We start from the raw sequence: 26,696 nt of genomic DNA, 5'->3' as shown, positions 1-26,696 counted from the left end.
TGGTTCAGGAAGTTTTCAAATTTTTCATAAAGGTCCAGCCTTTGTCTTGGATACACATGCATAAATCTGTTCTGGCAATTATTAGGCTTTAAAAGTAGTGAAAATGTTTGTTTCAGAACTCCCTGTAGCACCAGCAGTTTAGGAAGCCCTCTTGTAAGTTGCTCTGATCCAAGTGAAGCTTTCAGATGAATCCCAGATGGTGAATACTAGATGCTATTTGTTCTGCAAAGTCATCAGAAGAGACTTCTGATAAAGAGAAGCACCAGCACTGCCAGATTTCTTTTGGGAGTTTCCAGGAGATGTATCCATGGTAGAGTTTGAGGAGAGCCAACAGCAGTGTTATCCTTTTATAAAACTCTTTGTTGGTTATGAGGATAGAAGGTCTGAACTGACAAAGAATCCTTGCCTTGTGTTTCTATTTTGGAGGGCCCCTGTGAATTCACTGACAGCTGACTTGCATCTTTGTAGTCAATCCATGGATCTGGATGCTTAATGCCAACCATTTCCTTCCTTTCTGTTTAGGGAGCAAGGTATTATTTTAATTGTGCAAAAATTGTTGTAGCTAAAATCCTCTTCTGCATATTTCAAGTCTAACAGCAGATCACATATGGGTGAAGCTGATAAGGTTCATCTAACAATAGATATATATCAAAACTTTTTATTTTACCTGAGAAATAATTAATTTTGCCTTATGTATTTCTAGGTTTGGCTGACCCTGGCTGATCAGTACTTACACAGTATAGCCATTGACTGGGACAAAACCATGCGTTTCACATTCAATGAAAGAAGTAATCCTGATGATGACTCTATGGGCATCCAAATAGTAAAGGTAGCCAGCTAATTTGTTACTTCTTTTTAAAAATTTTTAATGAAAAGTTGACATTTTAATTTGGATTTATTTTCATGTCTGCAACTGCTTTGGCAAAAATTACATCTTCATTCCCAATTTTGGCCTGCCAAAATTTTTCTTTTTTGTCTGCTTTGGTTCTTTTGCACTAATCTGGTTAGTGTTAGCTGGGAAAAAATTTGCTATTTCTGATTTTTTTTTTCTTCATTTTTACTTTTTTTTTATTTTGAAAAAGTACTGGAGTTTAATGAAGACAAAGGAGCATAAGTGGGTTTTTTACTTCCCTGTAAATAAACACAAATGTTTTCTGGGAGTAAAAAGTATGTTTTAAAATGTAGCAAATGAGCATTTTTCAATTGTTTTACAGGAGTGAAACACATTTGCCTATTTGTATTTCTCAGCTGATTAATGTTTAATATTTAAAGCAGTCAGCCATTTTGCAAATTTGCCTTTCACTTATAAATCACTTAAATTTCAAGGACACGGTTTCTGGTTTTTATGGTTTGAAAATTCAGTTGCCTAGTAGCTCTTTTATACTTTGAAAAAAACAGTTGCTCTTTTTTGTTCAATTAAGCAGCTGTTATGTCTTGCCTCTTTGAAACCCAGAGATCTTTTAATATCTTCTGTGACAATGTATTATGAACATCTTTTAGGGGACTTGTTTACTTGAGAGCTTGCTGAAACTATTTCTCTTGGGTGAGCTAAAGGTTTAACAGATTAAAAAAGAAATGTTGTCATCAACTTTGGGAGTATGTACTGGGAGGGTGGAGGTGGAAGGAAAACTGGGACAGTCAAGAGAACTAACGGGGGAAGGAAAATACACATCTTTTCTCTTCTTGTCATTTTTATTTTTGTTTTAATTTCTTTTTCCTTTAAAGGACCTTCACCGAACTGGCTGCAGTTCTTACTGTGGCCAGGAGGCAGAGCAAGATCGAGTGGTATTAAAACGTGTTTTGCTGGCATATGCCAGGTGGAATAAATCTGTTGGCTATTGTCAAGGATTTAACATACTAGCTGCACTTATTCTGGAAGTAATGGAGGGCAATGAAGGGGATGCCCTGAAAGTGAGTAAAATTTTTTTTTTCAATGGTGAAGATTGCTTTTAGTTAGTGAACTTTATAATAAACCAATGTGTGAATTTTGGAGACAGTGTAAAAGAGCAGGACTCAAAAGAGTTAGCTAATTTATATCTGTGGATTTTTTATTTTGTTATCCTGTCTGAGCTAAAATTAATAGTTTGAATTTTATCACTGTTAAATTTTTTTTCAAACAGAAACAAATGAGGTCTTGGCCATAAAAAAATAAATGGGACCACTGCTACTAACTGTAGAATATCTTATGCCATAATCCCAAATCTGCTTGCAAACACCATAGGTAGCTGAAATCTTAAAATTCCATTATCAGCATCTTATGTGGCGGTTCCATGTGAGGCAGTTTATAAATCAGCTACATTTCAAAGCAAATCCTAGGAAAACATTAAATATTCAAAAAGAAAGTAAGTCACTTTGAAGCTATTTTCTGGGTTACATTAGTCTTAACAGCGTTTTGTTTTCTTAGACAGTTTTTATTGTAATTAAAAGAAAGCTTAATGAACTTTATAGTATGTTAGAATGGAAATACTATTTACTACAGGACATGGTTTAAGGTTTGGCAAGATCATGGCAAAGTTCCTTAAACAAACTTGCTCATATGTGTGAGTTGGGGTCAAATTAATAAAAGATGACTGTGACTCTTGAGATACTGAGCTGTTTGTTTTGCCTTAGACAATGATTTAAATATGGTAAATATTTAAATTCACTCAGAGCTCCTAAAATACAAAGCTTGTGGCAGTAGAGTCCAGCTACTTCTTCATTCTAGACAGCTGCCTGTAATAGGAAGAAAATACCATAATATACTGAATTTGTATCAGAAAGTAGAATTTTCTTTCAGTAGTTCTTGTTAAGATTTCCTCAATATTTTTAACTGTAATTTATCACATTTTATTGTTATCTTATACTGTCCAGAAGCTCCCTAAACACATTATGGTAGCATAGGAAATACAGTTGCCCAAGGTTTATGAAGTCCAAGGTGACGATAAGAACTGTGTGTGTCCTTATGTGTTGTCTGTTACTGTGAGTTGTGTCAGGCTCCTTGTGTGGAGGAGACAATGGAATGGAGCCAGACTGCCCCAGGGAGGTAAAGCACTGAAGGCTGTTTGCACCAAAACTGGTCTTACCTGGCAAAAATAAGAATGGAAAATAAAGTAATTCTTTTCCAAGCTTTGTGTGTGGGCTTTGCAGAATTTTCTTCAGGAATTTCCCCAGAAGAGAGAGGGAAGAGGGGAAGGACAAGAAAAGGAACAGAGTGTGCGGGAGGAAATAAGAATTGGGTATTAGCATTAGGTTTTGTTGTAGTCACTGCCACCTAAAGCAAGCAGTGAGTGACTTCAGAACAGCTACAGAGGGCTGTAAAGGTGCCCTCAGGATTGTAGCTATGGGGTAGCTGTGCTTCGGTTATTGTAGAGTCTGGGAGTTAAGGGAGCAATGGCATTCTCAGGTTTTGCCGGTCAGGTCTCGTTTCTGGGAAGGACATTATAAATAAAAGCTCTGTGTCTGGGAAGTATCTCCCAGAGGCCAGGAAACAGCAGGTATTACTGATGCCAAGGGGCTTTAACAGCACAGGACCCAACATGGTGGCTTCAGGGAATGCCCAGCCAGTGATACTTGAGTGTTCACTAGTTAACGTAGGCATTAAGTTAAATCCCTGGAGTTGTCTCAAAGTTAGCCTACAGAAATTATGGTAAGCAAGAAAATCCCAGCTTGCATGTGTAGAAGCTGTCAAAGTATGCATAACTCATAGATACCAAAATTCAAATTTTTTCTCTTGCATGTTATTGTGTAGATAAGCTACAGAATCAAATAATAAAAATAAATATGTAGAGATGTGTTACAAAGAAAGTATCTATTGCAAACTGGTAAATATAGGAAGTGCTTTTTAAAAAAAGGTCTTCTCAAAGCAATTCATATCTTGGTGAAACAGAATGAACTTCAGTGTTGAAAAAGACTTCTGTTCTCCTCTGTGCTCTCATATATTTGAGATCAGTGAAGTAATATATGTCATAAGAAATTAATGAAAACGCAAATAGCATAGTTGTAAATTAATGTTGTTATATTAAATTACTCTTCCATTGGTTGAAATATATCTGAACAAAATAAAGCATATTTTTACAAGACAGTGAAGTGACCCACTATTCAGCAAAGGTTAGGTAATGCATCTGACAAAATACAAGGCTGTCATGTAGAAACTGTCAATTTGCCTGTGTTGACTACTGATCCACATGCTTTAAAACATGGAACGTAAGACTGCTATTACCTGAAGAAATCTTGCAAGGACAAGTGGCAGTATGTGGTCACAAGCAGCTGGAAGCATTAAGACTGTTTCAAGTGGTGCTCTTGGTAGTCCTGTGTCTGAGAAGCTGTTTTTGTAGGCAGCTTATGAAAAGAGAGGGATTGGAAGGAGGATTGTCTCCTGTATATGAAGGTGCAATGCTTCTCTCGAGAATTAAGGTCTGTATGAAACATGGTAGGGATGCTCATATGAGAGAAAGGGAGACTTGAAGCATATGGGATGACTGCATGCTGGCTCTCTGGGTGTGGTTAGCAGAGTGGCCAAAGAGTTCATAGAAGATCCTGAAGTGAAGGTCAGTGTCTTCTGTTAGGCTGATGGTAAACACCAACTTTTGCGTATTTTTTGTTTCATTTGTTCATTCTCAAAAGTTTGACAGTAATCCATTACCATCCATGTAGTTTAGCTACCTCACTTGAAACAGATGTCTGCTTAAAATGTCTCATGCTGCTTAATTTAGCACCTTTTAAAGTGACAAGATGGAGTGCAGCACACAGGAACACATCGCAGTAAAATGTATGGAGAATCTCTTTTTAAAGAACAGGACCTTGCATTTTGGAGAGGGAAAATAGGGGATTTGCAAGATCAGTTGTGGCATTAACCAGAGAAGGGATAGTGAGATTCTCCAGCAGTGGAGAATCTCATAAACAATTCCAACATCAGAAGTGTCAAAATTGCTTTTGGTATGGGTAATGCTGGCAGCTTGGGCATAGCTTACTGTGACATTGATTTCAGTCACTGATTTCAGTAATTTCATGGTTCATAAATTCTGGACAGTTTCAAGAGGTCTTTGCATCTTGAATACTGGATACCTAGGGTACTTGAGGATGCTCAAAGTGGTAATATTTTCTCCCCATTTAAGTGGAGCTGCCAGAAGCATGTGTTGCCACTGGCTCCAAGTAATTCATATGTGAACAGAGAAATTTTATTTTTCTGTTATTCCTAGAAAATAACTGCTCTGTAAGTCCTGCATGATGGTCTTTCATTTTTCCCACAGATCATGATTTACCTAATCGATAAGGTGCTTCCTGATAGCTACTTTGTCAATAATCTCCGTGCTCTCTCTGTGGATATGGCTGTTTTCCGAGATCTTTTACGAATGAAACTTCCTGAACTGTCCCAGCACTTAGACACCCTGCAAAGAGCTGCTAACAGAGAAAGTGGAGGTACATTCAACAGCAAATGCTATTATACCCTGTCTCGTTGTTTTGTCTGAGCACTGGTTTAAAAATACAATATTTTCAGTGTTTACATGAGTTTATTGCTTAGATTATGTATTTTAAATTGTTAAGATGAAATATGATCGTTTCCATTATTGATAACCTTAACATAAATAGGTGGTACTTCCAGGAAAAAACAAAGGGAAATAATTTGGTCCCACCACTAGCTGCAAACAGAATTGTGTTGACAGGAATATACAAAGCATGGAGTGACAACACTAACATATAGCTTAGTACAAGGGCAACCTTGGAAAGGTAGTTGCTTGCCTGAGCTCAAGATAGCTGTCCTCCTACTGGTCTGTGTAGTTGCTGGCTCATATAGTTATTCTGGGAAGAGTTACAATGTGAGAGCAAGTGGGAGCAGGTTAGTATTTCTTCACCTGGATCCTTACCAATATACAGGTGCAAAACTCAGAAGTACATCTTGCATTGCTACTGAGAACTGGCTTTGCGCTGTGAATTTTTTTTTTCTGGCGTAGCATTCCATCCAGATTTAACAGCTCTTTTATCTGGGAATGTTCTGTGGAGGGCAAGAGGTCTTCTGTTAGTTGATTTGGTTTCTTTTTCCTTTGGGAAGCTAAGTGCACCCTGAGTTCTGTCTTAGAAAAGATCTGCTACTATGTTTCATGTGGCTATGCCCAAACTGTATAAAAAAAAAAAAAGAAATGGTATCAAGGAAATATTTGCTGTTTGAAAGTGTTTTCACAGGCTGGCCTCTCTGGTCATGGCCTTCAGTGCATCAGTTGATACCGGGATGCACAAAGTGTTCTCTGAGCATAACAAGAAAGTCAAACTTCAGAGTTTCAGGCTGAAATAGTACATCTTGTTTGAAACTTAACAAGTACATCAGGATATTGAAATAATAGATATGACTTTACAGAGACAGTCACCTTCACTTTCATGTAGATAAAGATTTACGCCATCAATTGGTGAAGAAATGCAGCATTTTGTGGGAAAGTTGGTGAGTTTGTTTTGTTTCTTTTTTTTGATAGAAGTTTTTATTTCATATTGCTTTGGGAAAGGAGAAGCAGTCTTTCTTATATAAGGGGAAAATGTGCTGGTGTATTCCAGGGTTTACAGTCTAAAACCAATGCTGTTGCTTAGTTTTTTGCAGTGCAGCAGAATGGAAGGTGACCATGTAATTTTTTACATTGCTCTTCTCAGCTTATCTTTGGACAGCTGCAGGCTAACTAGGTTTTGAACAATAACAGAGGTGCTAGAAAGTCTGGTGGATTTTAGTGTACAGTTTATACTCTTTGTAAAACGATAGTAAATTGCAGTTACTTCAAGTTTTTTGCTTGTTTGTTTTTTTAACTTCAGGAGGCTACGAACCCCCACTTACAAATGTCTTCACAATGCAGTGGTTTCTGACACTCTTTGCCACCTGTCTGCCTAACCATACAGTTCTGAAGATCTGGGATTCAGTATTCTTTGAAGGCTCTGAAATTATCCTGAGAGTAGCTTTGGCTATCTGGGCAAAGCTAGGAGAGTAAGTGGTCATTTTTATCTGTTTTTTGTTTTCAGTATGAGCCATGTTTAACTTTTGTTTTCCTTAAGAAGATGTTATCAATTCTAAACAAGATTCAGTCTTTCAGGAGGATGATTATGTTTTGAAAAAGCTGCAAAAAGGACCTTTATGGTTTCTTAAAAACACATGATTCTGCCATCAAGTCAGAATGGGCATGATAATTAATTGACCCTTTTTGCAGAAAATTGTCTCCACTTTTTGGAGTTGTCTGTGTATAATGTCTTCGTGCTGTGCTAAAGGGTTGGACTTTCCAGAACATAAACCTCTGAAGGAACTGGTAAATACCCTGTGTAAAGACACACTCATAGACTTCAGGATGATCAGCTAATTTAGTTGGGTACCTGAAACTGGGGGTGTTAATTCCCTTGGTTTCACTTAAGGAGACTTAAGGGTTTGAGCCCATTGGCTTTGCCCAGTAGAAGAGTTCAGTTACTAAGAGAATGACTTTGTAGTACACAAGTCTTTTCTGTTAAGGCCTGGAAATGAATTTTCTGGAAATTCTCTGCTTTTAAGCACATTCAAGCTCACTTTCTGTTGTAGTCCTTTATGGCCTTGGAAACTCACCACATGGCCAGAACACAAGAGATGGCTAGTTCTTTAAACTCCTCCGTTGTCAAAGCAAATATTTGCATTCCAAAGAGTTTACAGTGCTCCCAGAGAAATGAATTTTGTCATTGGCTTCGGTGGGAGCTGTGAGCTGTGACAGGTCAAGCAGATGTTAGTTCAGCTGGAAACATTTTTTAGCTGGCATCAGCAGCTGCATCGATTTTTTTTCTTGTGATGCCTGTTAAAGCTCATCTTCAGTTTTTGCTCTGAAACTGAACCACTGGGATTTATGTTCAGTTCTGTCCTTGGAGGTTTCATTTCCTTTTTTCTTTCTGAATAAATTAGCACTGCAGGCAGGTAGCATTGTAAGAGGCTTTGTTTAGTACATTTAATTTTTAATCTGAAGAATAATAATTAGAATAATAATTTCCTGAGAGCTTTTTTTTATAGTCAGTTCATGAATGAAACTTGCATGAATCATTTGTATTAGGATTAATCTCTATGTAGTCACGTAGTGTTTTCAATAAAAGGTCCTTTCAGTGGATCTCTGTGCACTTAAAAGCTGTAATTGTGAATATTAGTGCTCATAACATGATAAAAAAGGAAGTTACGACTTTGAAGATTTTACCGTAAAGCTTAAAGAAAAATTAAACGTGTTTTTAAAACTTGAAAGGAACAGAATCAAGAAATAAATAAGAATGTCTCCAAGAGAATAAGCTGATCACACTGCACATCTTGTAACTGTTGTTTGTGGGGAATGGGAGAAGGTCTGGTAAAAGGTTGGGCACTGTTTTTGCTGGGAGAAGATTGTGATATTTTTATTTCTCTTTGTCTACCATTAGAACTAGAACAGGGGACATTTACAGAAGTGGGGCCTGAAATAGTGTTCATAGTCTCATGATCTTCACACTTCTCAAGAGTAATTCTCGAAATGAAAATAGGGTGAGAAGTGCATTTTTAAAATGTGGGTGGCTCAATCATACTTCTGTTTTGAGGGAGACTGAAGGAACGGGGAAGTTAATCATAGGTGCAGTGGAGAAAGCAGTATGTGGGGGTCATGAGAGACTGAAGGCATCAGGGCAGGTGAGCCATAAGTTGGTGATAATCGGCTACATACCCATTGTTTCTACTAATTTTTAAATTTTTTTAGCGATGTTATCGTTGTTTTAAACAAACTACGTTAAGATTTCAGTAGGAGTTTCATAGTTCAGCGGTTGTTAGGTACAGATGCTAAAGATCAAGGGAAGCTGCTTCTTCTATTGCTTAAGAAAAAAGGCAGTGGTTTTTTTTCATCATTCCAGCATCTGTGTTTTAGAGGAGAGGCTACAATATGTAGCCATTGATGCATTTCCTTGGGGTATAAGTAAAACAAATTTTTCACTTGACAGGAGAGGTGTTTAGCAGCTGACCCTAATGTATGTAGAGCATCAACTCACAAAAGCATTTTACTCATATTTCTCTTCCTCTAAGTGACACTCTGTGTGTTTAGAATGATTCTGTGTTTTTAGGAATTTAAAGAAAAGTGTGGAAAAAATATCCAATTGGACCTCACTCCCCAAAACAAGACAAGCAAAAGCATACTACCAAAGCAAACAAACAACCAAAACCAAAACAGTTCCCATCTCTAATTTAGAAGTAGCATTCACAAATATGATGAGTGAATTTTCCTTCATTCTTCATTATGTTAATTATTTTTTAACACAATGACATATATGAATGCACCTATACTTAATTTATTCCACAGGAATGGTTTCTGGCCAGTGAGTATCTTCCTGTCTGACAAAAAGAAAGTTCAGCCAGTGAATTTGGCCATTTGGTGCATGGTGAAGAATGGGTGATAAGGCAGTTAAGAAATCTTTATGTTCCCTTTTTGAGCTGATGAAAGAACTCCCTTGTGCTAGTAGGAGGCAAGGTTTATTGATTCTTGTGCTGTAGAAGTGAAAGGGCCAGAGGGAATAGCCTGTCCGGAGATACATGAATCTGTTATCATGAGGAGTCAGGACAGTAAGCTGTACTTAGTGCATCTTTTTACTGCTGCACCTTTTCCAACGTTGTGTGCACTGTTTTACTTGGAAGTCTAGACAGAATTGCAAATAAAAGTTAAGCTGTCTAATGGAAATGCATATTTTATGATGACAAGAAAATCTGTTTTGTTTTGAATGCGTAGAATCATATGTAAAAGTAAAATAAAAGCCAGCGTGTATTTTGATGTAGGCAAATTGAGTGTTGTGAAACTGCGGATGAGTTTTACAGTACTATGGGCAAGCTGACCCAGGAGATGCTTGAAGACAGTCTGATTGACAGCAATGAACTTATGCAGGTGAGTAATTTTGATGTAATTATTTTTTGTGTTTTCTGTGTTAATTTCTAACAAATTATATTTTTGTTCAGATACTGCAGAAACCTAAATTCTCCCAAGAATAAAAGTTTCAGATAACTGGATTGAGCTGGCATGTCAATGAAACAAGTAGATGATCTGCAGTTAGAGCTAGAATCTTATTTTATATATGCAATATGGAGAACCACTCGGCTTCATTTAATAAAAACTGATCCTATGTTGACAATTGAAAGTCTTTTGTGATATTATGCCCAATTGGATTTACACAAGTAAGATGTAGAATCTTTCAGTAGTCACCATTTTTAGGGTATTCTTTTTCCTTATTTTTATGTTTTGGTCAGTTGTTTATTACACTCTGTCCTTTTCATCCTGCAGACACTGTGGGAAATAAGAGTTTATGAAGTGAGAAGTGTATAAAAAGTCCTTTCTGGTTTAAAAAAAAACAAACCATGAACAATCAGTAGTGTACTGTAAACAAAGACATTTGTACATAATTGCAGTCCCTGAGTTTTTAAAGCATATGAGAACAAAGACCCACATTGTTCTGGGAAAGGAAAGGGCCTTTAGTATCACATATACAATTTATTTATTTACAGTTATACTTATTCTTGTGATATTTTTAAGGTGTTGTCTACTTAGCTGTTTTATAAGGACTTCGTGCTACAGTTCTGGAACTTTCCTTTTGATGAGTTAGAGCATAGAGATTAAATGGGTGCAAGTACAGAGAACATAATTCACCTGAAACTTTGTACCTGTCTTAGGGGAAGGAAAAAAGTCAGTCTATAAAGCTACACAAGTTTAATAACAGTTGTTAGCAGGTAATAGAATAGTTGACTTCTATTACCTATTGTTGGAAGTGTCAAAATACACTTAGCTAGTCTGGTTAAGTAGTGCCCTGAAGTAAAGGATTGTTTTTAGTTTTATTATTTTGGCCATTGTTATTTTGTCTGATGAGGAAGCTCTAGGAATGGGAGGAGTGAGTGTTGTGGCTTTGTTTTGCTTCAAAAATGGAAATGCAGCTGGTCAAAGGTACTCACGTGCTTTTTAAAAATGTGTTAAGGTTCCTCAAAAGACAGTTCAGATACTGAGGATGTGTAAGGAGGGCAGCACAAGCTGACATCTTCTCATTATGTTTCAGTTCCTGGTCTCCAGTGCGGTACAAAATCAAGATGTGGCATTTGTGAATAAGAATGATTTTGGGAAAGCTGAGGTGGTCTTTCATGACTGTTGATTTCTTTCTTTGCTACTGTAATAGAAGATAAGGCATGGGTAACTTACTGGTTGGAGGGATGGAAGGATATTTTTGTTTTTTAACTGTTGCAATTAAAATACTAGCAAATTAGCAATCTTTTTTGTGCTTCCACATAAAATGAGTATTTGGCACAATACATATGTGTGTTCATAGTATAAGTGGGTATTTGGTTGCACTGACAGGAGTGTTAAGGTAGGATGGCATTGCCATTGATATGGAGAATGTGACAGGTTTAATACTGTGTATGGAGGAGCAGTGGATCTGGTTTATGTGTGTCCTCTCAGTTGAAGAAACCACAATATAGTTTGCGTAGCATTCTTCAAGTCAAAGGCAGGCACTGGCAGTGTAGCCATCTCTGAGGTCTTTACTCTAGGCCCTCTTTACCCTAAGTAAAGAGTCCACTTTTCCTAAGTGGAAAGAATAAAGCACTACAAGAGTACAAGAGAGCATATAAATGCTACCATGTATCTGATTGGAGAAAAAAATTAAGAAATATGAACCATTGCATTAATGAAAAGGTCCAGGCTGCTTGAACATACTGGTTTTTAAATTGCTTTAAGCTTTTTCAGAGGAGCCATCCAGAGATGCTTTGTTTTCAATTTTTCTTTCTTTTCCCCTAATAAAAATCAGAATGATGAATTTACATCTAATACTTTTTACAAGATGGCCCAAGGATTAGTATCCTACTGTGGGAAAGGAGTAATATCCAAATCTGCCTTCCCTACACATTTCAGTAGAGTTCGCTGGCGGCAATCATCTCACTTCTCTTTAGACTTGCATAACACTTATATTTACATCTAAACTACTTGTCCAGGCTCACTTAAGCCAGAGTAACAGACACTTCTCAACCACTGGAAAACAAATTGTGCTCAAAGAGCCTTGTTTCTTTTGGGAGTTGGAGGAGGGAGGTACAACTGATCCTTCAAGGGAAGTGTTGACAGAGCAGATGTCTAAAATAGAACAGGGGCTCATGTCCTCATTCTCTCCAGCAGCGTGTACAGTTGCTGCAGTTTTATCCCTCCCATGCAGACAGTACCTACAGTTAGGATGGCAGCCTTAAAGCTTTTTGCAGATTTGGCCCTTGCGTGGCAGGAGTTTTTAATGTTTTACTAAAGAGAGAAGAGAGCATGGAGGCATTGGAGGAGCAAGCCAGCCTACAGTTTCCTCCTTTTTCAGATTGAACAGTTTGGGTGAATAAAGGGTGAGTGCTGTACAGATCAGATTCTAGACTGGGTATGTATTGGTTCCAATATGGAGACAGAAGGCTGTACACCAGGTGTCTGCAGATATTCTAAACAGAGTGTGCTAGACTGAGTCTGTGCTTTCATGCCTTCTCAGAAAGTGAGCATTTTTATAAGCAGCTGAACTTATTCAGTTTGTACACCCAGAAACATTGCAGCACAGAGGAGATGAGAACTGGAGGAGAGGCATCTCTTTGTATTTACTGGAAGGGAGGGGAACAGGGAGTAATCTTTCTGAGGTACTCTAGCATTTTGGACTATCTCCCTAGGCAGTTACCCTGATTTAATGGTATTCGCTGTTAGCTTTCTACTTGAGTAGTACTTTGTCTGTTTTCTTTTGGGTTTGTTTTTGCTTTTGCTTTTTGTTTTGTGTTCTTAGTCAAAGTGAAAAGAAAGGAGAGCCTTAAAGCAGTGAGGAGCAGCTATTGAGATAAGTGTGTTTGGTAAGTTGTCTGCAAAATGGCTTACCCTATTTGGAAGCCACAGCCTATCACCTTCCATATGGTGTTCCACTGAGGGTGTAGATGGCTTTGTTTTTTTAGGGTAAGGCAAAGGATTGTCAGATGATTTAAGGTGAGAATAGAGGGTTTTTTTCCTTGTCTCTTTTCTTGTTCCCAGGATCTGTCCCTTACAGCTGTAAATAAGATGCTAAGTTTGGCTGCATTGTGTTTTGTGTGTGTAGGCTATTTCCCTCTGGGACAGTTCCCCAGAATTAACCAAATGGCATCCAAAGCAGTGTAAAAACTAGAAAAAGAGTGCTTTGACTCTGAAGTGTTGCTGGGAGGATATCACAGGTGTTGGTTCACAATATTTTTTTAAAATTTTCAGTGGAACTTGCACTGGCATAAAATTTATTTTGTGGATCTCTTAGCCAGGTGGTGAGGCCTACAGTTATAGCCTGATAACAATAATTAAGCTAAAAATATGTATGCTAAATGAAAGAAATTGTAGAAGATGTGGAAGAGACACAGATTGGAGACAGGCAAAAGCTAAAAGCGTAATCTGAAACAGTAGGTGCAAGGAGTAAATGGAGGACTCGGAGCCAACTGTTTCACTTAAAGGGTAACTAGCATATGGAACAGGTTACCTGAGAAGGACATTGACATAAAGAGTAGAAATAAATTCCAGACAAACCTCCAGAGAGAGTTGAAACGTATGAAAAAAAAAAACCCTAGCAGGAGAGTATGGTGGAGATCAAACAAGCAGGTAGACATGTTGGGCTGGAGGTGGGTCTTTCTCCAGATCATAAAATTCCTTTGTCTGCTAGACTGATGGGAAATCACTGTTCAGGCCCTAGAGAATATTTTTCTTTCACAGTAGCATTGTAGTTTTATGGAGTGGCAAAACTTCAGTTCATGCTCTGTATTTTTGGAGGCATCTGCCTTAGTCTGTGCATGGCTCGAACTGTAAAAGCGTTCTCACACAGAAGCCTGTTGAGGTGCACTATTGCCCTGTCTCTGATTCAGACAGGAGTGTCCTTCCTGCTCCTCAGTGCTTACATCAGTGCCATTAGGGCAACTTTTTTCCTCCTTATGTCAGGAAATGTCTAATACTGAATTCACGTTTGCAATTTTCCTTAGTGTATTTAGCATAGACAAGACATAGTTCAAGAATGGATTATGTAGAAACTGTTCAGAATTTCCTTTCATCTTAATTGAGGTCATTTGCCTTCGGATGAAAATGCCACTGACTTAATAGCACAGGAAAAAAATATGTAAGTGAAGATTTACTGTCACAGCTAATGAGAAAATTTTATGTTGCTGTCTTTCAAAAGATACTTAATTTTCAGGGTGTGGAAATTTTCAGAGAAACGGGAAATTATATTTTTGGTTTTGTTTTTTTTTCTTCTGACATTGAGGCTCCCAATGAATTATTTGGCAGTTATTTGAAAGTTCTGAGTAGTGAACAAAAGCAGGGGAAAAAAAGGCAACTAAAGTAGGTAGGAACAAATCAGCTGTGATATTGCAATGAATGTAATGCATCTTTATGCCAGGTTGGCTGGTGACTTACAGCAAAAGTAATGCTGAAAGGAAATGCATCTGCAACTATGTATCTTCTTTGATTGAGAATATCTATTAGTATTTTGATTACCTTGTTTTAGAAAAACAACTACCTTTACCCCACCAAACCTCACCATTCCCCTCAAAACCAACCAGCAATCAAAACTAGAAACTGAGGGAAGAAAACTAGGGTAATGTTGGATCCTTCCTCTTTAGCTATAATTTTTGTGTTGGCATGATTTCTTTCACATAAGCTCTTGAGCTTCTCAGGTAAAATAATGAATCAGCTAACTGTCCACATCAATGAGGATCTGCCCCTTCCCATCTCTGCTAGTGCTAATACTTTGTTGAATAGTTGAGCAAAAACATAGGTCTTCTGGAAAGATCCCCAAATCCTAAATGATGCATTCATGTAAATGAAATAATAATTGGAGGAGCATTTCTGGTGTACTGGCAGGGAGGGGTTGACAAAAATTACTAAGTGAGTATGGGAGTTGAAAAGGATCCTACAGCTCATGTTATCAGTTCCTTTTTGTTTTTTTTTAACTGAGCTGTGTATTTTTCTAGCGAGTCAGTCTTTATTTTTCTTACAGGAAATACTGACTGAATCATAAAACTAGACCATTTTCTTACAGCATGTGAATGTGCAAGAATGTGCAGCCTTTAATCCTGCAAGACTGTGGAAGTCTGTTCATGGAAAAATCTTTTGTGAGACTGCTAATTAAAGCGAAAATTTTTAAAGTTTCCTTTTTTTTCCCCCCTAGACTGTTTACACCATGGCTCAGTTTCCTTTCCCACAACTGGCAGAATTAAGGGAGAAATACACGTACAATATTACTCCTTTCCCTGCAGCAGTAAAATCAACTTCATTTTCAGGGTAAGTTTGGAATGCACTGCATATGGTATATAGGGTTATTGGTTACCCTCCACAGATGGTGAAAAGGGAGGTGGAATCCTGCCTTGTATGCGTCTAAAAAAGATAAAAATGCTCTGTAATGTTCACATTTAAGAATGTATCTTTTTTATTTCTCTTATGTTCTCTTTTGACAGAAGGTTAGGCAGAACCAGAGACAGTGATGAAGAGAATGACTTAGATGATGAAGACTCAATTGCTAATGCAATTGGTTGTCTTGGACCATTAAGTGGGTTTTTGGCACCAGAGCTCCAAAAATACCAAAAACAGGTGAAAGGTAAAAGTGATTTTTTTAATTTTGGAAAACATAGTTAAATCTCTATGACCTTGCAGAAATTGTCTGCAGCTCTGTCTGTGAAAGCTGCTATGGAAAATGTGTTTTCTGTGCACATAGAGGTTACAGCAGGTACCAAATGACTTGCTCTGTATTCCATAAAGATGTCTTCAAAGCTGAGTTGGAAGGCTGTAGGTGTACAGTAAATGATGGTGTGAGGTAAGGATTTGGCTACTGTAATGGTTAACAAATCAACCCCATAGTGTTGCCCACACACAAAAAAGAAGCATATGAGAAAAAAAGTCCACCCTAAATCCATGCATATTTCTGAGTCAGCTGTTAGATAGTCAGCATTTTCTGAAAGGTGTACCTTTAATAAATGATCTCAACCTTTATTAGTATATGCATGGCAAATACTGGAACCTATCAGCAGTGAGTGAATTCTGCAGGTGATTTCACTGCCCTTTTGGTCAAACCTTCAGATTGTTGTATGTTTTGGATATATTCACATTTAAGAAAAAATTGGTATGGTTTGGGGTGTTCTGACAAAATGTCACTATTTTTCAAATCCTTCCACACTGAAAATTTCTTGACAGATTTGTATGTACACCAGTGCAAATTCTCTATAAGCAGTATAAAATGCTGATCCATACAAGAAAAGCAAAGAACGTTTGTTAACTTGCAGCAGCCTTTATGAAACGGTACTGGGTCAACAGTAATTTCACAATATCCTAGGAGAGGCCATTTTTATTTATCCCCAACTGACCTCCACCTTCACCCTCAAAAAAACCCCAAACTGATGTAGCAGTTGCTGTTTACACTTCATCATTCTTGCGTCTCGGTTTTGCTGAGACCTGTAAGCTGCAATTTTGCTCTCGATTGCTGTGGTGTTTTGTTTTTCCCTTCCTGAGGGACTCTCTACCTGCTGCTTCAAACTAGCACTTAGTCAGAACATCAAACTGCTGTTGCAAACTAAGCCAAAGACAAATAAACATTCCTTGAAAAAGAATTATCCTCCTGACCCTGGAGTGCCAGGTTGGTGGTGCATCAGAAACAGCTGTGAAAATAAATTGCCCTGCTGCTGTTGCTCTGCAGCTGTTGATCAGAGACACTCTCAAGTTGTCTGATCCTCAGCTGCTCTGTGCCTAACCCTTTTGTTGCTACTAGCAGCTTTCTCTCTGTGGTGTTCTGTTTCTTGATGCTTCTTGCTGGTAGCTTAAGGTTGGTTGTTTAATCTCATGCCTGCTTGACTGTAATGTATTTTGTAACTTGCTCTGTTGGCCTCTATGACAACAGAGTATCTTTAATAATCTGTTATTGAATTACTTCAATGGTGGCTTGATGTACTTTTGAACACTTGAAGAACTCTTCTTATAACTTTGCATTGCCATGTTAATTGACTTTTGTACTCTTTAACCTCCCCTCAAAGCCTTGCTATTCTTAAGCAGTAGTACTATTTACAATACTTCTTATTTTAAATAGCGCAGCTTAGTTAAATATACATATTATAATAAATTTTTAATTAAAGACTACAGTTAAATAAGATGATAGGAATCAGACACAGACTTCTTTTGGAAATAATCTGCAGAACTTTTGAGTACACTAATTTATTCCTCACCTCCACTTTATTCTCTCCTTCTACAGATCAGAATGAAGAACAAAGTCTTGGTTCCAGTAACATTGCAGAATTAAGTCCAGGAGCAATAGACTCTTGCAGAAGTGACTATCACACTGCTTTTAACAGCATGATGATGGAGCGTATGACCACTGATATTAATGCACTGAAAAAGCAATATTCCAGGATAAAGAAGAAGCAGCAACAGCAGGTTCACCATGTGTATATCAGAGCAGGTAACACATCAAAACATGCTTCATTTCCTGATTTATTACAAACTAACTTCATCAGTGGGGGCTAGGCAAATGATGTTCTTTTACATGTAACCAAACAGACAAAACAAGAAAGATTGATGGAATATATAACATTAGTCATAAAGTGGGTACCACTTCATGCAGACAGAAAATGAGAAAGTGATATTTTTTCTTCTTTTGTCAGGATCTGAAGATGATGACCCTGGGGTTTTCTTGGGTCCCAGGGACCAAGTAAACAATGGTATTTAAAAGTAGCTTTGCTATCTGGGTGCATTGTGTTGATCTCCCTGATTAAAAACTTTAAATCTTTGGCATTCTTGGAATTGACATACTGATGCACTGGAAAAAGTGAATGCAGAGATGAGGAAGCTTCAGATCATGTGGCAGGTAGATTCCTAGCTGGTCTGTGTTATCCAAACTTCTTTGAATTCAGCTGGGCATGGCAAATTATGCAACTGAAGGAACCGGCTTAGATGTTCCATTGTGGCTGGCAGTTTCCCTAGCCATAATGGTACTGTTGTGAGGACTGAGCTGGACATCAGTCCCTTATTTAGCAATCCATGTTATGGAGTCTGTCTCCCCAATTGTGAGACCCAGCAGTACAGGGGTTGGCATAAAATGCACAGCTGAAGGTTTTACTGGGTATACAAGCTGAACACAGTCCGCCCCGCTCATTCCTTCCACTTAGGTGTCATCTTTCTAAGTCAGCATTGAACCATGCAAGTGGGTTGCTGTGGAGAATTTTTATTTCTCTTCTAGATTGTCTAAACTTGTGCTAGCATGAGTGTTGGAATATATGGAGCTGCAATTTTTTGTTTACATGATTTAGAAATAATTTTAAAAAAAATATTAGTGAAGTATTTGCAATGAACAAAGGCTGTAGCCAGCAGAAACAGTGCAAACAGTAAAATGTTGATTCCCAAGGATGCCAACCCCTACCTTCCAAAGACAAATCTTTCTAATCTTACTAATCATGATGCAGGGCTGGGTTTGTCACTTAATCAAACTGCCATCTAATCAGTAATTCTGAGTCTACTCCTCTGGCTTCATAAGACGTGGTTTATCCATCAAAAGTACTTTAATTCGTTTTCCATTTTCCAGTCGCACAAGCCTCATGGAGAGGCTTGTGTGACTGACCTCATATGGAGACTGAATTGCCTCTTGCTGTTGGAAGAGAAATGAAGGAGAAGGGAAAGATCAGAAGCCAATATTAATGTTAAACTATCAGTTTTAGTGCAATTCCAAAAATCAAGAAGCTATTTTTTAAAATTATTTATTTTCATGGTACCCCTGGCTCAGGACTTATCCATAGGTGGAAAGCAGTGAGGGAGGACAGAAAATCCTTACATGGAAGGTGCAGCTTTGTGTTCAACTCTTAAGACATAAGTGAAATTCAGTGATGATTTTTAAGTTTGGATTGGTTTTTTTTTATATACATTCAGTCCTACAAACCTTTGCTATACCTCAAGAAAAGTATCAAATTTGGTGGTGGATCCTTTGAACATTAATTTGTTTGGTTCTTTAATAATACTGTGTTTCTGTTAAATGCTTTCTTTCAGACAAGGGGCCAGTTACCAGCCTCCTCCCTTCTCAGGTAAACCATTCCCCAGTGATAAACCACCTCCTTTTAGGAAAGAAGATGAAATTGAATAACAGGTCTCTCAAAAATGCTGTTATTCACATCCCAAGCCATGCTACGGGGAAGATGTCTCCCATTCCTCAAGAAGATCTTAAAACAAAGCTGAACTCTCCGTGGCGCACTCATATACGAGTTCACCGGAAGAACATCGCTAGGGCCAAAGGCCAGCTGGGCTACGGGGATACCGTAGGACTGATAGATGAGCAGAGTGAGAGCTGTAAATCAAGTAGTCCTGGTGCAAAGGAGGAGGCTTCCAAACCTTCTGACTTTGGAGAAAGAGAAGGAGGTGGTTTGGATGACAGGACTACTCGGAAGGCTGACCAGCAGTCATCTGAGCCAGTCTCTATGGACAGCAGTACAAACATGTCCATGGTTCAGCTAAAACTGGAAGCACTGGAACTCACTTCAGATACCCAAACCGATGTGGAGTCAACATCCCATCAGTCCAGCCAGCCACGCTTATCAGAGTCTTCCACTTCATCCAGAGACAGTGGAAACCTGGCTAAATCTCCCCAGCCTGGGAACCCAAAGCCACAAGTCTTCAATCCTTTTCCCAGCGTCAAGCCTCTTCGAAAGTCAGCTACAGCCAGGAATTTAGGGCTATATGGCCCCACTGAAAGAACGCCAACTGTGCACTTCCCACAAATGAGCAGAAGTTTCAATAAATCTGCCAGTGGCAACAGTGGGACCAGGAAACGATGATGTGCTACCTGGTACTTACTATTTCTGACAGCAACAAAAGAATTTGTATTGCCTTTTTTTTTAACGTGTGCATGTGTATGTGTGTCCCAAAGCATTTCTAATTGCTAATTAAGTAACAGGGACAAAAGTGGTTACCAGATATATAAGTATGTGTCTTTGAAAATTGTACTTCCGTATTGTTATGGGATAGATTAGTGAAGATGCACTCTGGCACCCTATTGTTGATTCTGATGGTCCTGTGTAAAATAAACAATTACTTGCAATGTGAAACATACTGTTTCTTAAAGTCTAACTCAGACATTAAATCACCAGCTGCCTTTAACCCCTCAGCCCCCCATGGCTGCCTTCTGTCTTTCTGAGCTCGAAGGACAAATTGTCCAGGGCAGCAGACAAGGTGTAACAGTTTTTGTGACTGTTAAGCAGCTTCCCCATCAGACCTCATCATCATACTCCAGGAGTAGCTGGAGAAGCCATGACTAACAGACGCACAAGCAGCCCTAGCAATCAAAAGTGTCACTTCGTGACATCTGATTTCAGATCTTCTTGAGCAGCATTTTGTGCTTCTCTTCCCACAGCAATTCTCTGCTGATACTATTTTTAATATAAACCTAATCATTGAGCATGAGAGCAGCAGACATAAGTCCATCCACAACACAGGTTTGCTCCTCTGTTACATGTGTACATACATGCATTTCTGTTACGTACTGCTGGAGAGTTGCAGCACTGTAAAACTAGGAATTAGGTACAACTATTTGTGTAGTTGTATGATTATTATTCTGACGCATCTTGGCTTCAATGGATTTAAAAGTTATTATCTAGATTAGACTTCTAGCTAAATAATATTTGCCAGCTTAGCAGTAGGTAAAATATATGAATGTTCCAAAGTAGTTTAGGGGTTTAAATTCTATAAATAGAGTGATTGGATACTGAGTGCCACTTCCCATTAAAAGCCAACACATCAGCTACTATGTTAGTGGGATGGACTCTTGGGCTTCCATGTCTTGGTTCCTTTTTGGTGTGAAAGAAAGTGATAAACTGAGTATTTATTTCCAAATCAAAAAGCAAAGCTGATGAACACCGTATGACAAGTACTTTTATATATATATATATATATATATATATATATATATATATAAAAAACACAGGCAGACAGAGAAACTAAATATAGGTCATTCAACTTCAGGGTTGCAAAATCAAGTACTCAAACTCCAAGAAATTCAGGTTGCTCTTAAATTATTGCAGCTCTGTCAAGTGGCATGTACTGACTGTGATTCATTACCTTAATTCCAAGCTTCCTGTGGCATGAAAGGACCAATATTTTAAACTGGAGTAAAAGCAGTAATGATGAATCAGCTCCATTGTATGTAATATCTTACTTTTAAAAATTCTTTGTTAAATTTGCAAATTAATATATCATTGTCTATTAATGTATTCCATAGCCTATAGTATGTGACACCAGTTTTACTGTATACCATAACTTATAAGCTGTACAATATACTCTGTTCATGGTTGTGGGGACAGTTTTATTTTGCTGTGTTTCATGTAAGTGTATGCATATAAAATAATATACAAGTATGAACACTATAAATATAAACCAGATGTAGATCAGATCTTGCCCCTGCCTTATTTCCAGGCTATAGTAGTATTGTCACTAATAATTACTTACAGCACTAAGTAAATTTAAAATAATGTAGAATTTAGTCACTGATTATGGACTGAATGTGAATTGTTTCTGCGCTGAATTAGAAGAAATGGACTTCTCAAAAATTTTCCTGTGAATCATCCTCCCCAGTTTTTCTTAGCTTCAGTGCATCATGCGGTTGTATGCTGAACCCGTAAAATAAAAGGACTGTCAATCTGCAAAACCTGCTAAAGTGGTCCGAGTATGTGCATGAATTTTCACCATTTTACAAAGTGAGTAAGCAGTGGAAAATTAGAAAATTATGCATGGATATAGGTCTGGGGAAAGAACAACACATTCCAGTGATTCAGAATGATTAGTAATTTACAAGTGTGCACTCAGGTCTTGGACTGTTGGGATTGAGGTGAAGGAACCACAGCTAATCAGTGCATTGGTTTGGTGATGCTTGCTGGAGGAAGTTTTCTTTAAGTACTGCTTGATGAGAAAATAGAATGTCACGTTAGCTACCTCAAAGGTATTTCTGTACCTCAAAGGATATTCACTCTCTACCTGAAATACTGTTGGAACATACAGCAAAAGCAACTTCATTGCTTAGTATTGAGACAGAACACTAAGATGAGGTCCAGTGAACCAGGGAATTACGGAGAAATTTCACATTATTTTTTCTTAAAGAATCCCTTCAGCAAATGAGGTCTAGTGATGAAGCAAGTTGTGCTAGGAAGAGTGCCATCGTAGCACTGAGGGTGCTGGGAAGTATGATGGTGAGAGTCTGCTCCGTAAACATTTTGTTCTCCTTGAGCCTTCTTGTGCTAATGCTCTCTTCCATCTGACCAAATGACATTTCTGTTTGTTGGGGTTTCTAAAAATTCCTTGAGTTTTTTTTTTTTTTTTTGGGGGGGCGGGCTGGGGGGGAAAGTATCTTAATAGGATCATGTTGACTTTTACTTCTGAGCATGTGTTTCACCATCATCAAATGAAAGCTCTCAAAGGACAGGCATTTGATTCCATTTTGTGGACACTTACAGTCCTGCAAGTGGAAACAGGTCCATAGCTATTCAGAGATTATTTGAAATTGTCTATGCTTTGAGAGTAAAAATAGCAGATGGTAGAGATAAGTTTTTCAGAATTGCTGTAAGCAAAAATTGATTTCATTCGCATCTGCAACTATAGTGCAAATTCAATTTTGTGTACTTAACAAAATCCTACGTCCATTCAAAACAACCTAAGTGGTTGCTAGAAAGGCAACAAAATGTTATTTCATGCAAAAGTAAAATGCAGCCCTTTACTCTGGTATTTCCAATTCGGGTAAAAGCTCATTTTCAAAATTCAAGACTTAAAATCTGTATCAAGCTTTCACAACATCTATTTTAAACATGATTTTTTCGTACAGAAATAAGGTGATTGGTTTCACTGTACTGTAGTTTTCCTTGACCTTCTTTGCAAGGAGTTACCTCATGCCTATCCATGGGCAGTAGTAGCATCTGGCCGAGTGGCAGGGAGCCACTATCATCTGACACCAGCTCCACTGAAGTATGAAGAGATAGGAAACTCATCCAAATGCATCCCTATCCTAGTCAATGCTTTGCTCCAGTTTTACTTGCTTTTTATTGGTGAAAGTTTCATTCAAAGTTGTTGTAGAGGCCTGCCAGTGCTTTGAGATGTGCTGTCAGGCCAGAAAAACACCCTCAGCCCGTGTGCCATTAGCCAGCAGGGACTGGAGAGGTGACTGGTTTCTCAGGCAGCCAGAAGCTGCTCAGGCACCTTTGAACACCTCTGTGTTAACAGCATCCTTGGGAAGGTGTGCTCCTTTGTGGGAGGGGTGAATCCAGTGTACTGCAGGAAAATGCACATGTGAAGGGGTCTCTTCTGCACACCCTTTTCCCGCTGAAGAGCCTTCAGGGTTTGCACCAGCTGACAGGCTGATACAAGATATTTGACACGATTTAGGACATAGAAGTGGTTTACAGTGTCAGACCATGCTCAGGCCCAGCTTCCCCCAGCCTGCAGAGTGCCATTTCAGCTCTGCTTCGCCCTGTCAGCAGCACACAGCTCTTACTGGCTCACCGCAGGTTTAAAAAGAACCACAAAGGTTTCCGCGTCTTTTTCTGATAAAACTCTATCAAACCACATTGGCTTACCACAAATAAGCAGGCAGGCATGGTGGTGGCACTGGAGGTGATACATGTGGATGGAGAGGTTAGGAGGAGGGAAGGAGCAACTCATCCAGGTCAAAGGTACAAGAAGTTTTGAGGGAAAGCAAACTCCTTGGTGCCTGTGTGGCTTTTTAGGTTTTTTAGTTGTAAACAACAAATCCGTGACATGTTGCTTCCTGCCCATCCTTCCTGTGTTCAAAGCGCTCATGGACTTGCCTGATGCCAGCCAGGTGCCACATCCTGCAATGGTGTTGTCCACCCACTTGGTAGCCCAGTGGTTGCTCCTGCCCTGTCAGGAGCCAGCCTTGGCAGGAGGGAGATGCCTGTGGAGAGCCCTCTGATGAGGTTCACTGTGGCTCCCTTCACACTGAGCCATCTAAAAGGGTCTCCTCTTGTGGATGTGTATGGTTTTTTGTTCTCACTTGTTGATTTTCTGATGTTTTATATTTGTTGGTGACATGGGGAAGTTTTTTGATCCTTTCCTCATTTTTTGAATACTGCATCAGAAAAGACAGGTGCTTCCTGCATCTCAGGACTCAATAGTTTTCCAGCTATTCCTCTCTGTTTGGCTTGTATTTTGCCTTTGTGATCTCACAACCCTTGCTCGTATTCGTTGCCTGGGTGTTTGATGAGAGTTTTCAGGAAGATAAGGACAGCCATGCTGGTTGGCTTAGCCATTGTCTTTTCTCTGACAACTAATGGTTGGAAATGACCAAGAATGGAGTCCTGTAGGAATGCAGCACATCCAGAGACAGCCTTCCCTTGGGGCAGTCATCTATATTCGTCTGGTTTGAGCACATCACACGGAGGTGAGACGGATGCCTGGGCCAGCGGCTGATCCGCAGCAAACCATGCTGATCTGGGCGGCTGCATGCACAGCAGGGACCACAAACAGAGATTCATAAGCAAAATTTCCTCCTTCCCAGAGGAACAATAGTAACGGACACATGGCCAAGAGTGAAAAGAATAATAAACACCAGAAAATGTGAGCCTGATGCAGCAGCTGCCATGATGGTTCCTGCTGGGTTCTGGATTGCCTCTGTGGGCTCCACTTGAGCTTCCAGCCTTGTGGTGATTCCTCCCTTCCAGGCTGACTGGCCTCCCCTTGCAGGGGAGCTGCCATGGGATGTAGCTGGAGAGATGCTCCAAAGAGGCAGAAGGTGGGAATGGACTAGAAAGCCTCACAGACCCTCCGAGGGTCAGACATGGCTAAAAACCAAGATCCAGTGCATCACACCGTGTGCAGTGATGAAGGACTCATGGGCAGTAGTTCTCAGCCAGGTTTCAGCCCTTTTTGGGCACAGAGGTGTTGCTCTGCTCCTGCTGCTCACTGTCCATGATGGTTCCTCCACCTTGATTTCCCTTCCTAACAGCTCCAGTGGCTTCTCTAAGTGATACATGGGCACAAACCCAGAGAGAAGGGCAAGCACCAGTCTGTGCAGACCCACCACAAGGACAGCTGTGCAAGGAAGGCGTTTGGCCAGCAAGAAGGAAGTAACTCTGTTCTCAGGAAAAGTAGGAAAGGTCTCTAGCAACCACCCAGTATAAGCATAGGAGTCCAGTATTAAGACTTTGAGAGGCCAAAGATTTACAGCTCACCAGCAACCAGCACAGGTGCTCAGGAAGAGGAGAGTTGAGTGCAACCTTACGAGGTACAAACTTGTAGTTTCAGGCACCAAAAAGAGTGTCAGAAATTGTACAATTTTTTTCACAACTGTGACTTATAATTGCAGCTTCTCTTACTCTTCTAATGACATCTCTTAATGAAACTGGTTTTTTTTCTTTTTTTTTAAATAAATGTATGTCTATTTCTCTATCTGCACCAAAGTACAGACCTGATCATCTTCTTGTTCCACACTACTAGTCACATTAGACAAACCTAGTGCCCTTTTGAACTCCAAATTACTGTGTATGACAATTTTTATACTGTTTCTGCTGCACTAATAAACTTTTCACTCAGCTGCAACAGTACTGTTCAGTGTCTGGCCTCCAGTGCTCTTGGAGAAAAGGCCTTTCTCCAGAGGGAACAAAAGGACTGTTGTCTGCTTGGCAGAGGGCCAGGTGACTTGGTGTTGCTGGACACGTTCTCCATCCCCACTAGCTAGTGCTGAGTCACTGATTTCCATCCAGACTGGAAAGTGTTTCTTGCTGAAGAGGCACTTCTTCTTCTATCGTGTGAGAGGCAAGTTGTGCTACACTGCTGCTGAACCTCCAGGCTGGTATGACAGAGAGAGTTGGGGAGGATTTCACTATTGCAGTTGGCAAGACACGATAGCATCTTCTGTAAAAGTGGCACAGTGTCTGGCCACAGAGAAGCAATTCTGCTTCTAGAGATTGCACCAGGTTTGCAGCCATCATCCACCAGCAGGTCAGTGATGTGTGTGCCCTGGCTCAGTCTGCACGGTGGCTTTCTGTGCTCATACCCATTCGAGGTGCTCTTCTAGGTATGGTCACTAGATGCCACTGGTGCTCCACGCAAACACAACTGCTGCAATTCCTGTGAAACGAAATACAGCCGCAGCTTAATGTTCCCTATTTTTATTCATTTTCAACCAGATGTGAAGCAGTTTCCTGTATGTTCACCTTTGATTTCACATTGCAACCTCTCTGCTCTATTTGAGTCCTCATGGTAAGCTTGCTAACCTTGTGCAGTGATCCCACAGCATGGAGACATCCTAACATTGTGTCTTTGCAAACAGTGCCCATAGCAGGACTCTAAAATGCTCTAAAAGCTCTTTCTCAGTCAGAGGTATAATAAATTTTCTCTTTGGTGAATGAGCCATCAAACAGAACCCCAGCTGCAGGCAGATGAAGAAAGCTTGCTGGATTCACCGAGTGCCTTGTTGAAACTCGTTTTATGAGTGCACCAGCAATGACAACCAGTTCCTGCCAGTCATGAATCAGCTGAGGTATTTTATCATAAATACTGGAGCTGAGCTGTTCCATGCTGAAGGCAGAAAGAAAAAACCCCACCTTTTTGTCAAACTTTAGTAAAAAATAACCTCAACAAAATATAGCTGAACTGATAAACTCCTCTCAGATACTTACCAGCTTGCTGCGCTGCCCTGGAGACCTGAGTACTCAACACATGAATGTCTTAAACTTCTGGAGCTTGACAAAACCACATTCAGGTCTCCAGATGTGAGTC

General features: G+C 39.3%; 1 protein-coding gene across 6 annotated transcripts in view; it reads left to right on the top strand.

Annotated features, from left to right (window-relative positions):
* TBC1D30 (TBC1 domain family member 30) overlaps window positions 1–21,623 on the top strand; it is a 53,209-nt gene extending 31,586 nt beyond the window's left edge. For 4 of the 6 annotated variants that reach the window (XM_032107061.1, XM_032107057.1, XM_032107059.1 and 1 more), the window contains 10 exons: window positions 704–829; window positions 1,726–1,911; window positions 5,229–5,397; window positions 6,772–6,940; window positions 9,740–9,845; window positions 15,121–15,233; window positions 15,407–15,546; window positions 17,188–17,394; window positions 17,597–17,653; window positions 18,972–21,623. In XM_032107061.1, coding sequence (XP_031962952.1) covers window positions 764–829; window positions 1,726–1,911; window positions 5,229–5,397; window positions 6,772–6,940; window positions 9,740–9,845; window positions 15,121–15,233; window positions 15,407–15,546; window positions 17,188–17,394; window positions 17,597–17,653; window positions 18,972–19,753 — 1,995 coding nt within the window. In that variant the 5' untranslated portion in view covers window positions 704–763 and the 3' untranslated portion in view covers window positions 19,754–21,623. The remainder of the gene's footprint in view (window positions 1–703; window positions 830–1,725; window positions 1,912–5,228; window positions 5,398–6,771; window positions 6,941–9,739; window positions 9,846–15,120; window positions 15,234–15,406; window positions 15,547–17,187; window positions 17,395–17,596; window positions 17,654–18,971) is intronic. The other 2 variants (XM_032107058.1, XM_032107060.1) reach the window with 1 other exon arrangement.
* The last annotated feature ends 5,073 nt before the right edge of the window (window positions 21,624–26,696 follow it).

This window comes from Corvus moneduloides, chromosome 4, assembly GCF_009650955.1.
Source record: "Corvus moneduloides isolate bCorMon1 chromosome 4, bCorMon1.pri, whole genome shotgun sequence".
Classification (NCBI taxonomy): domain Eukaryota; kingdom Metazoa; phylum Chordata; class Aves; order Passeriformes; family Corvidae; genus Corvus; species Corvus moneduloides.
The sequence above is the reverse complement of the archived record's forward strand: the minus strand, read 5'-3'. Positions and strand labels throughout refer to the sequence as shown.